The following is a 14380-nucleotide window of genomic DNA, read 5'->3' on the forward strand; positions in this document are numbered from 1 at the left end:
TATAACACACCATTTTTTACTTTCCAGACCCCAAAAAAAGGTTACTATGAAAAAATAAACTTACATTCTGTGAATAGCCTATTCATAAAAGAAAACAGAATCATGACTTCAGTTTAAAAACCTCAGTAGCATAAGAGTTTCCATCTTCAATCATAATTATTTTTTTAAAAAATTTTCCAATATTCAAAATTTCTGATGAGACAAATAGATAACAGACAATAGAAGAGAATGGAAAATGAATCCCAGGGGACAGAAATACTTTAGATCAATCAGGTAAAAGGAAGAGTGGACATTCACAGTTCACTGCCTATATCTTAGTGTTGGGTTAATTTTCCTGGCCTACATGGCAGGTCAGGGATACTGAGCTATTGGTTTGAGAGGTATTTTCTGTGGGCCATTGCTGGGGAAGTGCAATGACATAGGCATCAGTGTCATCAGGATAAAAATCAAGGTGAAAGGTCCTGTCTCAGTTCTGCCAGCAGACAAAAAGTACCTGTTCTCTCTGAGATGGAATAAAATGGAATTTTTTCAGGTCTCAAGAAAATTCCTGGCTCAGTTTTCAAGAACAAGTATCAATATCTAGTAACTTTTTCTTGATTTCCCCAAAATACAAATTCTTCCATTTTGGCAAATAGAGCCCTACTTCTCATAAGAGGACAATATATTTGTGCTTATGGCAAGAAGGTCAGCAGATTGCCAGAGAATTTGCTCAGGATGACTTTCCCATTGATTCTCACCCATATCTAAGGCAATCCATTTCACAGATATTATTCAAAGGGAGAGAGGACCAAGTCACAGAGATGGGGAAAGAGCAGGGGCCTGCAAATCCAGAGCTGGAATCCTAGGCCTACTTGCTATGAGCCCCTGTGATGTCAGGCTTCAGTTTCCATAACCATTAGTGAGGCAACTGAATAACGAATCCCCATGTGTTCTTCAGATTAAAATTAGTATGATTCTTTGGTCCTAACATGGCTCAAACTACCCAAAGAAAAACACCAAGATTTCATAAAAACAAAACAACACCTGAAAAATTAATGACTACAGTGTAACACTCAAGCTACTGCTGAAATTCCATGTTCTGGTGGTTTGGGAAGGTGACAGCATGGACTGAGTCTCCACTAAGCAAATTTCTCCCAAGAAAATGCTGGAAATCCTCCTGATGTGGGCAACTCTGGCTGCTTATCCTAACACATGGCCTGTCGATCAGATTAGTGTAGTAAAGGCATCATTTCAACATCATTCTGTGGGTTATAACTTGGCTTAGCACAGGTATCAGAGACCATAAATACTAGGCAGATTCTGCATGGCCTTTAGTCTAATAGTTTTCCCCAAAATGTCCCATGAAAGAACTTGTGGAAAAAGTGTTCCGTGATCAATATATATGCTGTCCCTCTCTAGAAGATTCTCAGAGCATGTTAGGCCACAGGGATCATTTACCAACTTCCTGAGATCCTGTTCAAAAGCAATATATTTCTAAAACTTATCTGACCATATCTGAAATATCCCATCTATAATAGTTTGAGATTTTAGCAGACAGTTCAGGGCTCATCTTAGCATCAGAAAAAGCTGGGTTTGAACACTGAATCTGGCATTTACAACTGAGTGATCGTGCATTATCTGCAGCTGTTTAATTGTGGAATTGGGGAGAATAACCCTTATCTTGTAGAACTGTTGTGACAGGGAAATGGGGTTCTGAACTTAAAATCCCACCAAGAACATGTGGCCCTGTAATAATCCCCAATAAATCCTTGCTACTACTATTATTATTGCTATTGTTATTGTTTTTATTATTTCTAAAGGGCTCCAAATGGAGAATTCAGCACATGACTATAAAAGAGAAGGTAAAGAAAAGCAAAAACAACAGCCAACTTGAATGTTCATCTGCAGTGAAGAAATTCTCTTTCTTCCAGAAAGTAGAAGAAATCATTGTAAGTCAGAAAAATGGCAGGTCCACTCCCCTGAGATGATGGGGATAATGCCTTTGGCTCCTCCAGCTTCTGCATTTTCTAGACTTTTATTGGAATACACACTTAAAAGTCACTGAGCAATGTGGCAAGCTACCTTTCCTTATTACTCCTTTTTTAGTGTTTAGGATTGCCAGACTATAATGTAACACACATGTTTCCTGCAGACAGCCTTTTCTCCTGCTCCAAAACAAGTCTGAACCTCACAATGCTCAAAAATAATGAGCAGTGATTTCTAAAATAAATGGAATCAATTGTCTTCTGTTAAAATCACTGCAAATGTGCTCCCATCATACTCACAGCATTTTAGGAGCCAGTATACAATTGCTCTTAGTTTATCTTGAAATAAATACTTTGCATAAGTCAAATATTTCCTTTAAGAATTCTAGAGAGCTCCATGTGGCCCTCTAAAGCAATTGATTGGGGGCATCTGAGTACCTGTCTGCATTTTTCAGCTACACAATGTGGACAAACTTAATGATGAAACTCAAGTTGCCTCTGACTAATTTTGCAGTAGTTTGGTTTGATTATAATGAATGTGTTGTGCCCCATCAGGGAAATCCTTCCTTTTACAAAGGGTTGTCCTGGACATAAATTGGTCCAAGGAGCTCTCTCCAGTTCAGGAACTGATTTAAGATAATTCAAAATGAAATGAGGTTCACAATAATGTCAGTGACCAAACAGATATACAACAATGGACCCAACAGATGGTAGGTACTTGGGAGACATTCTGACTTTTACTTTTACTGTATTTTTACTTTTACTGTATTTGGTATCCATAGACAAAATTTTAGAAGGGACAAATGTATTTTCTGTTAGGAAAGGATTTGTTTATTCTGTTTAACTTAATCAGGGAAATTGGTTCCATTTGTTCTAGTTTCAAAGGATTCTTTGAAATCAATCAGGATTGTTTGGCCACGAGTGTGTGTGTGTGTGAATATACATATTAACAGCAATTGTAAATGAGCTCATTTGTTAAGCATATACTATGTGCGAGGAACTGGACAATATCTTTAGATACAGTATGTTCAGCCCTCACAGTGAGTCCACAACCCTGAGACCTTAAGTGGTACACTTTCTCAGAACCAGGTTGGCCTACACCAACTTCAGTGATCTTTCCAAGACAACAGGCTTCCACATTGGGCCAGAGCAGCAAAAACTATTAGAAATTATATTCCCAGTCTGTGAAATCTGGGAACAAAACAAAACAGCTAATGTCAGAAATAAATGAGTAAATAAAAAGACAGGATCTGAATCCAACTTATACACTATACTCAACCCTTTCTCTTCCACATTTTCTGGCATGCAGAGTTGGCATGTTTGAGCAAGTGAGAGATGAGCTGAACTAATGGGTAATTGCTACTTTATGGATGGAAATTAGAATTATGCAGATCTCAGCAATTTCTTCTCATTTTTGCAACTCAAAAGGCAAAAAAGCATACAGTCAAAAAATTTTGGAAAAACTGTTACACTGACCTAGTTAGGACATTTGTTATACAGAATTCATAAAAACCAAGTAAGTGTAGGAATTAGTAGGGCCAATGGAGATCTTCTAGTACAATGCACTCCCCAGTTTCACAGAGGGGGAAAACGAAAACCTAGTGAAGTTATGGAACTCACTATTGTTTAAATACAACCAACAAAATAAAGCCAGTCTGAGACAGAGAGGCAGTGTATGTAGTGGTAAAAAGCACAGAGTTTGGCATCTCACAGACCTGGGATGGACCTCTAAGTCAGTTATAAAGACTCAGAGAAAGATATTTAGACTCATTTTTCCCAACTATGAAATTGGGATAAGGATACCTACTTTGCTAGTCGTATTATATGTTATATTAATATATAATAATGTATATATGTTATATTAAATATATTATATGTAATAAAGCAATAGGCACTTAGAGACACACAATAAATGATGCATATAATACAGAGAACTTCTCTTCATAACAGTATTAATTGTAACAGGAGTTTTACTCTGGTAAAAGTCTTTTGGGCTTCTATTACAATTGTGAAAAAGATACAATCACATCATCTTATTCAGTGTTTTTAGTAGCCAAAATAAAGATGTCTTAGCAAAAGGACATCCAGTTTCTTAATGAGAAATATAAGATGTTAGTTGGTAAAATGTGTTATCTGTTCTTTTAACCTCCATGGATGTATCAGAAGGACCTCCCTTTGAACCTTTGCTGAAACAGCATCCCTTTAATGAAAAGCACCTTAATTTCTACTTCTTCAGCAAAATCCTAAACTTCCCTTAAATATAAAGGCCAGAGTTATTACACAATAATACTTCCTCATTTAGATACAATAAAATGTCACAATAAATTTTTTACCCACCATAAATTTCTGCTGAATATATCAAATAGAAAATGAACTTAAAGTTCCATACCTTTTGTAATTGCTCAAAAATGTATGACAGTGTCCTTGGGATAATGCCTCGGTCACTATACCGTTCTGCCCCACCCGTGATGGTGAATGTCTTCCCACTGCCTGTTTGCCCATAGGCAAAAATGGTACCATTGTAACCTGTCAAGACACTACATAAAGAAATGGCACACTTTAATATCAAAATAACTAATTGCACAAGTATTAAATGGCTTGTATTCTAATAGCAGTCTTATTCAACACTAGTGAAAAGACATTTATAAAAGTATCTCTATATGTAGTTCCGCGAGTACAGATCCTTTACCTCTTTGGTTAGGTTTATTCCCAGGTATCTAATGGTTCTTGGTGCTATAGTAAACGGAATTGATTCTCTAAGTTCCCTTTCTGTATTTTCATTGTTAGTGTATAAGAAAGCAACTGATTTCTGTACATTGACTTTGTATCCTGCCACATTACTGAATTGCTGTATGAGTTCTAGAAGTTTGGGGGTGGAGTCTTTGGGTTTTCCATATAAAGAATCATGTCATCTGCGAAGAGAGAGAGTTTGACTTCTTCCTTGCCAATTTGGATACCTTTTATTTCTCTTTGTTGTCTGATTGCTGTTGCTAGGACTTCGAATACTATGTTGAACAAGAGTGGTGAGAGTGGGCATCCTTGTCATGTTCCTGATCTCAATGGGAAGGCTGTGAGCTTTTTCCCATTGAGGATGATATTTGCTGTGGGTCTTTCATAGATAGATTTTATGAAGTTCAGGAATGTTCCCTCTATCCCTATACTTTGAAGCGTTTTAATCAGGAACGGATGCTGGATTTTGTCAAATGCTTTTTCTGCATCAATTGAGAGGACCATGTGGTTCTTCTCTCTTCTCTTATTGATTTGTTCTATCACATTGATTGATTTGTGAATGAATGTTGAACCATCCTTGTAACCCAGGGATGAATCCCACCTGGTCATGGTGGATAATCTTTTTAATGTGCTGTTGGATCCTGCTTGCTAGGATCTTGTTGAGAATCTTAGCATCCATATTCATCAGTGATATTGGTCTGAAATTCTCCTTTTTGGTGTGGTCTTTGCCTGGTTTGGGGATAAGGGTAATGCTGGCTTCATAAAAAGAGTCTGGAAGTTTTCCTTCTGCTTCAACTATAGAACACTCATGGAAGAAATTGAAGAAGACACAAAAAGATGGAAGACCATTCCATGCTCTTGGATCGGAAGAATAAACATTGCTAAAATGTCTATACTGCCTAGAGCAATCTATACTTTTAATGCCATTCTGATCAAAATTCCACCGGTATTTTCCAAAGAGCTGGAGGAAATAATCCTAAAATTTGTATGGAATCAGAAGAGACCCCGAATTGCTAAGGAAATGTTGAGAAAGAAAAACAAAACTGGTGGCATCACGTTACCTGATTTCAAGCTTTACTACAAAGCTGTGATCACCAAGACAGCATGGTCCTGGCATAAAAACAGACACATAGACCAGTGGAACAGAGTAGAGAGCCCAGATATGGACCCTCAACTCTATGGCCAAATAATCTTCGACAAAGCAGGAAAAAATATACAGTGGAAAAAAGACAGTCTCTTCAATAAATGGTGCTGGGAAAATTGGACAGCTATATGTAGAAGAATGAAACTCAACCATTCTCTTACACCGTACACAAAGATAAACTCGAAAGGGATAAAAGACCTCAACGTGAGACAGGAATCCATCAGAATCCTAGAGGAGAACATAGGCAGTAACCTCTTCAATATCAGCCACAGCAACTTCTTTCAAGATATGTCTCCAAAGGCAAAGAAACAAAAGCAAAAATGAACTTTTGGGACTTCATCAATATCAAAAGCTTCTGCACAGCAAAGGAAACAGTCAACAAAACAAAGAGGCAACCCACGGAATGGGAGAAGATATTTGCAAATGACAGTACAGACAAAAGGTTGATATCCAGGATCTATAAAGAACTTCTCAACCTCAACACACACAAAACAGATAATCATATCAAAAAATGGGCAGAAGATTTTTTGGTTTTCAGTACTTGCCTAACCTGCATGTGCTGCCAAAATAGTTAACAGAAAAAAAAACTTGATGTAGCTACATTTATTTATTACTTCGTTTTGTTTTGTTTTGGTGGCTACCATTGTTTACTGTTTTAATACGTCTCCTTAGAAGTACTTTCCAAAACCTCATTGGTAATTTGCAATCTTAAAATTATGCTAATTCAGGTGATGGATATTTATCACATATCTGGATGATTTTTTTTTAATTTTTTATTTCTTTTCAGCGTAACAGTATTCATTGTTTTTTCACCACACCCAGTGCTCCATGCAATCCGTGCCCTCCCTAATACCCACCACCTGGTTCCCCCAACCTCCCACCCCCCGCCCCTTCAAAACCCTCAGGTTGTTTTTCAGAGTCCATAGTCTCTCATGGTTCACCTCCCCTTCCAATTTCCCTCAACTCCCTTCTCCTCTCCATCTACCCTTGTCCTCCATATTATTTGTTACAGAGTTGCATACATTTGTTTTTTGTTTTGTTTTGTTTTACTACTATGCTGGACATGCATGAAATAATTCATTTTTACTGCATGTAGTGCATCTATTTTTAGGTTGAATCTATATTTTCTGTTGTTCCATTTATGTTATGTTACGTTATGTTACTTATTTATTTATATTTCTTCAGTGTTCCAGAATTCATTGTTTATGCATCATACCCAGTGCTCCATGCAATACATGAATCTGTATTTTTAAATCTTAAATATCTATTAGATATTGCTTAACTAGTAAACTAACTATAATAAAAATGTACATTTAATTATGCTTAATGCTGATAAATCAGAAATTATACCCATTTTACTAAAGATATACCTAAATTATGTGAACTTAGGAAGATATTTTGTGTTCATTTTGGTATTTTTGGATGTTATAGGAATATTTAATTCATATGAATGCTTCTTTACATCTCAAAAAAAAATGGGCAGAAGATATGAACAGTCACTTCTCCAATGAAGATATACAAATGGCTATCAGACACATGAAAAAATGTTCATCATCAGTAGCCATCAGGGAGATTCAAATTAAAACCACATTGATATACCACCTTACACCAACCAGTTAGAATGGCCAAAATTAGCAAGACAGGAAACAACGTGTGTTGGAGAGGATGTGGAGAACAGGGAACCCTCTTACACTGTTGGTGGGAATGCAAGTTGGTGCAGCCACTTTGGAGAACAGTGTGGGGATTCCTCAGGAAATTAAAAATAGAGCTTCCCTCTAACCCTGCAATTGCACTACTGGGTATTTACCCCAAAGATACAGATGTAGTGAAAAGAAGGGCCATCTGTACCCCAATGTTTATAGCAGCAATGGCCACGGTCGTCAAACTGTGGAAAGAACCAAGATGCCCTTCAACGGACGAATGGATAAGGAAGATGTGGTCCATATACACTATGGAGTATTATGCCTCCATCAGAAAGGACGAATACCCAACTTTTGTAGCAACATGGACAGGACTGGAAGAGATTATGCTGAGTGAAATAAGTCAAGCAGAGAGAGCCAATTATCATATGATTTCACTTATTTGTGGAGCATAACAAATAACATGGAGGACAAGGGGAGATGGAGAGGAGAAAGGAGTTGAGGGAAATTGGAAGGGGAGGTGAACCATGAGAGACTATGGACTCTGAAAAACCACCTGAGGGTTTTGAAGGGGCAGGGGGTGGGAGGTTGGGGGAGCCAGGTGGTGGGTAATAGGGAGGGCACAGATTGCATGGAGCACTGGGTGTGGTGCAAAAACGAACTCTGTTATGCTGAAAAGAAATTTTTAAAAAAAGTATCTCTATATGTGAGTATCTAGCTAAAATAATTCCCATGTTTTTAAATCCAGGAAAATCAGCACAACCAATCCTTTTCTCTCTGTAACTCAAATGGAGTCTGGTCATCTTAAGTATTTTTTTTAATCTAATTTTTCTTTAGAAAAATTTTATATTTACATAAAATTTTATATTTACATAAAATTTATAAAGATAGTGCAGAGCTAACACATGCCCTACAGCTAGTTTCCCCTACTGTTGATAACATTATTATTGTGCACCTGTTACAACTAAAGAACCAATACTGATGTATTATACATTTTATAAAAATGTCCTTGGTTTTTATATATTGTCTTTTAATTTTTTTTCCAGCTTTACTGAGATATAACTGACACATAAATGTAACTTTAAGGTATACAAATGTGATGATATGATACATAAACATACTGCAAAATGAGTCCCACAATAAGATTAACACATCCATCACCTCACATAATTATCATTTTTGGAGGTAGTGATAACATTTAAGATCGATACTCTTAACAACTTTCAAATATATAATATATAGTCACTATGCTGTACATTCGATCTGTAGAATTTATTCATCTAATAACTGGAAGTTTTTACCCTCTGAACAACATCCCCACATTTCCCCCACCCACCATCCCCTGACAACCCACATTCGTTTCTTGATATTTATGAGTTCAGTTTTTTAGATCCTACATGTAAATGAGAACATAGAGAATTTGTCTTTCTCTGTCTTATTTCACTTAGCATAATGCTCTCAAGGTCCAACTACACTATTGCAAAATGGCAGAATTTTCTTCTTTTTATAGCTGATTAATATCCCATTGTGTGTGTGTGTGTACACCACATCTTCTTTGTTCATTCATCCATCGATAGACATTTAGGTTTTTCCATGCCTTGGCTATTGGGAGAAATGCTGCAACGAACATGGGGAGGCAAATGCCCCTGTAAGATTTCATTTCCTGTGAAACACAGGCAGAAGTGGCATTGTTGGATCATTATTGGCAGTTCTAGTTCTAATTTTTAAAGGAAACTCCATACTGTTTTCCATAGTAGCTGCACCAGATCGCATCTCCACCAACAGTGCACAAGGATTCCCTTTTCTTTACATCCTTGACAGCATTTGCTGTCTCTTGACAGTGTGATAATAGCCATCCTAACAGGTATGAGGACATGTCTTACGTTTTTGGTTTGCATTTCCCAGATGATTAGAAATATTGAACACCTTTTACGTATCTGTTAGCCATCTGTATTTTTTCTTTGGAGAAATTTCTATTCAAGTCCTCTCCCCATTTCTTAACTGGATTTATGCTTAACATGTAATCTGTCCAGGAGAATATTTCATGTGTGCTTGAGTAGAATCTGTATTCTGCTGCTGTTGGGTGAAATGTTCCATATATGTATGTCTGGTAGGTTCATTTGGCTTAAAGTATAGTTCCTATCCAGTGTTTCCTTCTTGATTTTTTTCTTTCTTTCCTTCTTTCCTTCTCCCTCACTTCCTCCCTCCCTTCCTTCCTCTCTTTCTTTCTTTCTTTGTTTCAAGATTTATTTATTTATTCTTTGAGAGAGAAAGAAAGAGAGAAGGGAGAGTGGGAGGGCAGAGGGAGAAGGAGAGAGAAGATCTCAGGAAGATTCCTTGCAGAGCACAGAGCTCAACATGGGGCTTGATCCCATGACCCTGAAATCATGACCTGAGCCAAAATCAAGAGTCAGATGCTTAACAAAGTAAGCCACCCAGGCTCCCCTCCTTACTGGTTTTCTATCTGGATGATCTATCCATCATTGAAAGTGGGGTGTCAGGTTCCACTACTATTATTGTATTATTGTCTATTTCTCCCTTCAGATCTGTTAGGATTTGCTTAATACGTTTAAGTGTTCTGATGTAGGAGGCATATATATTGTTATATCCTTATGATGAACTGACTCTTTTATCACTATAAAATGGCCTTCTTTGTCTCATAGCCTTTTTTTAAGAGTCTAATTATTTATCCAAGACAGAGACAGGGAACACAAGTTGGGAGGGGGGAGAACAAAGGGAGAGGGACAAGCAGACTCCATGCTGAGAGCAGAGCCTGACAAGTGGTTCGATCTCAGGACCCCCAAGATCACCACCTGAGCAGAAATCATGAGTTGGACACTTAACCGACTAAGCCACCCAGGCACCCCAGCCTCATCACAGTTTTGGCTTAAAGTCTATTTAGTCTGATATAAGTATACTACTTTTGCTTTCTTTTGGTTTCTATTTGCATGGAGTGTCTTTTCCCATCCCTTCACCTTCAGTATATGTATGTCCTTAAAGCTGAAGTGAGTCTTTTGTAGGTAGCATATAGTTGGGTCTTGTTTTTAGTCCATTAGTCGTTCCATGCCTTTGGATTAGAGAATTTAATCCATTTACATTAAAAGTAAATAAGGCAAAGTATGGGCTTACTAATACCAATGTATTCACTGTTTTCTAGTTTTGTATTTCCTTTGTTCCCTTCTTCCTCTTTTACTGTCTTTCTTTGTGAAGTGGTTTTCCCTGTGGTATGCTTTGATTCCTTTTCCTTTATCTTATGTGTCTCTACTATTGGTTTTTACCATTCATCCCATTTTTAATGTTTTTGATGTCACAATTAACTTCTTTTACAGTGTGTCTTCATTATCAAATTATTGCAGCTATAGTTGCTTTTAATACTTTCGTCCTTTAACCTTATACTAGATTAAGTAATTAACACATCACCATATTATTAGAGTATCATGAATTTGCTTATGCTTGCCTTTAGCAGTATGCTTTATATTTTCATATGTTTTCTTGTTTCAGCATTTCTTATAAGGTAGGTCTAGTGGTGATGAACTCCTTCAGCTTTTGTTTGTTTGGGAAATCTTTGCTTCTCCTTAATTTCTGAAAAACAACTATGCTGGGTAAAATACCCTTGGCAGTTTCTTTCTTTGAGAAATTTGAATGTATTGTCCCACTCTCTCAGGGCCTGTAAGGCTTCTGGTGAGAAATCTGCTGATAGCATTATGAGGGTTTCCTTACTGTGTGGGTATTTTTTTCTTTTGCAGCTTTTTAAATTATCTCTTTGTCTTTGATTTTAGATAGTTTTATTTTAATGTGTCTTGTAAAAGATCATTTTGGTTTGAAATTATAGGGTCACCTTTTAGCTGTATGAACATGGATGTTCAAATCTCTCCCTAGATTTGAGAATTCCAGGCCATTATTTCTTTAAATATGCTTTCTCCCCCTTCCTCCCTCTCTTCTCCTGAGACTAATAATGTGAGATTGTTTCCTTTAATGGTATCCCATAATTCACAAAGATTTTCTTCACTCTTTCTCTTTTCTTTATGCTTCTCTGACTAGATGATATCAAATGACATGTTTTCCAGTTAACTAATTTATTCTACTTGATTATGTCTGCTGTTGAAGCTTTCTATTGAATTGTCAATTTGACCACTGTGTTTTTTAACTATAGGATTTGCTTGAGGTTTTTTAATGGTTTCTATTCCTTTGTTGAATTTCTCATTTTATTCTTGTATTATTTTCCTAATTTCATTTAGTTGTCTTTGTTTTCTTTAATTCACTGAACTTAAGAGTGTTATCTGAATTCTTTGTCAGGCTGTTCCTAGATCTCCATTTCATTAGGGTCAGTCACTAGACCTTTGTTAGTTTCCTTTGGGGATCGCATGCCTGTGTGGTTGGACCGGGATACTGGGTCCACAGTGACTGACCAGGCACTGGGAATCACTGGGAATCACTGGGAATCACTGGGATGGGCCCAGTATCTGGATCCACAGGGACCAGTCTAGTGCTGGGACAGGCCCAGAGCCTGGTTTCACAGAAGCCAGCCAAGAGACTAGGGCCACAGGAATTAGAACCAGCATTAGAACCAGCCTAGAGTCTTGGGCCATGGGAGTCAGTTTATAAAATAGGGCCTCAGCGGCCAGGTTGGGTCTGCAGTGACCAATGTGGTTCTGTGCAGGCCAGGAGCCTAGATCTGTGGAGCCAGCCTTAAAGCTCAGGCTGCAGAGGCTGGCCTGGCATTAGGGAGGGCTTGCCATGTGGGTCTGGTGGGAACCCACCAGGATACTGGAGTTATAGGAGCCACCCAAGGCCATGCTGGCTGGACAAACAGGGGTAGACTGGGATCCTGGATTTCCCAGAGTTTGCTGGGATCCTGGTATCATGGGAGCTGCCTGGGGCCATGGGAGCCATCTGGCCCCACGGTAAATCAGAAGCCTGGTTTTATGGGAGCCTGCTGGTAGCCTGCCACTGCAGGATCTGCTTGGGGCTAAAGGAGCAGGCGAGTGGTAGGGTAGGCCAGGGGACTGGATTCTCAGTAGCTTGCCAAGAGTCTGGTGCCATGAAGTCAGCTGGGGCCATGGATGTCACCTGGCCCATGGGAGCTGCCTGGGGCCACTGGAGCCAGCTGATGCTGGGATGGGCCAGCACTGGTGTCTGCAGTAAAGTCAGGTGCTCACTTTAGTCTCCTCCCACGGGGATGGTGTCTCTCTCAGTGCTAGGATGGCCAGGCTTCAGGGAGGGGTAATGGGGTAATGTCAATCTATCTTTCCTACCCTCTTCAACATGTCTTTTTTTTTTTTTCTGTGCCCCATCCCAATTCTGTAATTCTTCAACTGGAATCCTTAGCTTTTGTGAAGGTATCTGCATGCTCGGTAGTTATTCAAATTGATATTTCTGGGGGTACAGGTGTTAGAAATTCCTGTACTACCATTTGTCTGAAATCACTCTCTAATAAGTATTTTCTTCATCTTTAGTATACTTTAGTATATGTTGAAGGTAAAAGTTCTGAGGAAACCATACCTATAATTTGGCAAACTACAAACCTGACACCTGGCACTTCATGGGGCAAATACTCACAACATTAAGTCACCTCTTAGAATACCAGGTATAGAATGCAGAATGTTTACCACTACATACCTTGTAATGTAATCCCATAATTAACATTCAACACCAACTATAAATCCTCTAAGAATTCCCCTCCTCTGTTTTCCTGGAATGACTTTTTGGCAAAACAGTAATCCAGATGTACTCTTCAGTCATAAAGAGCAGCCTTTGATTTGATGGAGATTGTAAGAAACCTAGACTTCAAGTTATATTACAAAGCTACAGTAATCAAAGCAGTATGGTACTGGCACAAAAACAGATCCATAGATCAGTGGAACAGAATAGAAAACTCAAAAATAAAACCACACTTATACGGTCAATTAATCTACAATGGGGGGGCAAGAATATACAATGGGGGAAAAGATAGTCTCTTCAACAAATGCCGTTGAGAAGATTGGATAGCAACATGCAAAAGAATGAAATTGGACCACTTTCTTACGCCATACACAAAAATAAACTCAAAATGGATCAAGGACCTAAATGTGAGACCTGAAAACATAAAAATCCTAGAAAAGAACACAGGCAACAATTTCTCCAACATTGGCCATAGCAACATTTTTCTAGATATGTCTTCTGAGGCAATGGAAATAAAGGCAAAAATAAATTATTGGGACCACATCAAAATAAAAAACACCTGCACAGTGGAAGGAAACAATTAACAAACTAAAAGGGAACCTACAGAATGAGAGAAGTTGTTTGAAAAATGACATACTCAATAAAGGTTTGGCATACAAAACATACAAAAGACTGATACACCTCAACACCCAAAAAAACAAGTAATCTAATTTAAAAATGGGCAGAAGACATGAATAGACATTTCTCCAAAGAAGACATACAGATGGCCAACAGACACATGAAAATATGCTCAACATCACTCATCATCAGGGAAATGGAAGTCAAAATTACCATGAGATATCACGTCACACCTGTCAGAATGGCTAAAATCAACAATCCAAGAAACAACAGGTGTTGGTGAGGATGTGGAGAAAGGGGAACCCTCATGCGCTGTTAGTGGGAATGCAAACTGGTACAGCCACTGTGGAAAACAACATGGAGTTTTCTCAAAAAGTCAAAAACAGAACTACCCTATTATCCAGTAATCACACCACTGGGTATTTACCCCCAAAATACAAAAACACCAATTCAAAGGGACACATGCAGCCCTATGTTTAGTACAGCATTATTTACAATAGTCAAATTATGGAAGCAGCCTAAGTTTCCAATAATAGACGAATGAATAAAGAAGATGTGGCATATGTCTACAATGGAATATTATTCAGCCATAAAAAGAATGAAATCTTGACATTTGCAACAGC

At 38.1% G+C, this 14380-nt stretch overlaps 1 protein-coding gene across 1 annotated transcript in view; it reads right to left on the reverse strand.

Moving 5' to 3' along the window:
- The window catches only part of KIF6 (kinesin family member 6), a 421803-nt gene that overhangs the window by 333074 nt on the left and 74349 nt on the right, over window positions 1–14380 (reverse strand). The window contains exon 4 of the mRNA XM_080807059.1: window positions 4354–4501. Within this exon, the coding sequence (XP_080663185.1) occupies window positions 4354–4501 (148 nt within the window). The remainder of the gene's footprint in view (window positions 1–4353; window positions 4502–14380) is intronic.

This window comes from Martes martes (assembly GCF_963455335.1).
Source record: "Martes martes genome assembly, chromosome: 6".
NCBI lineage: Eukaryota > Metazoa > Chordata > Mammalia > Carnivora > Mustelidae > Martes > Martes martes.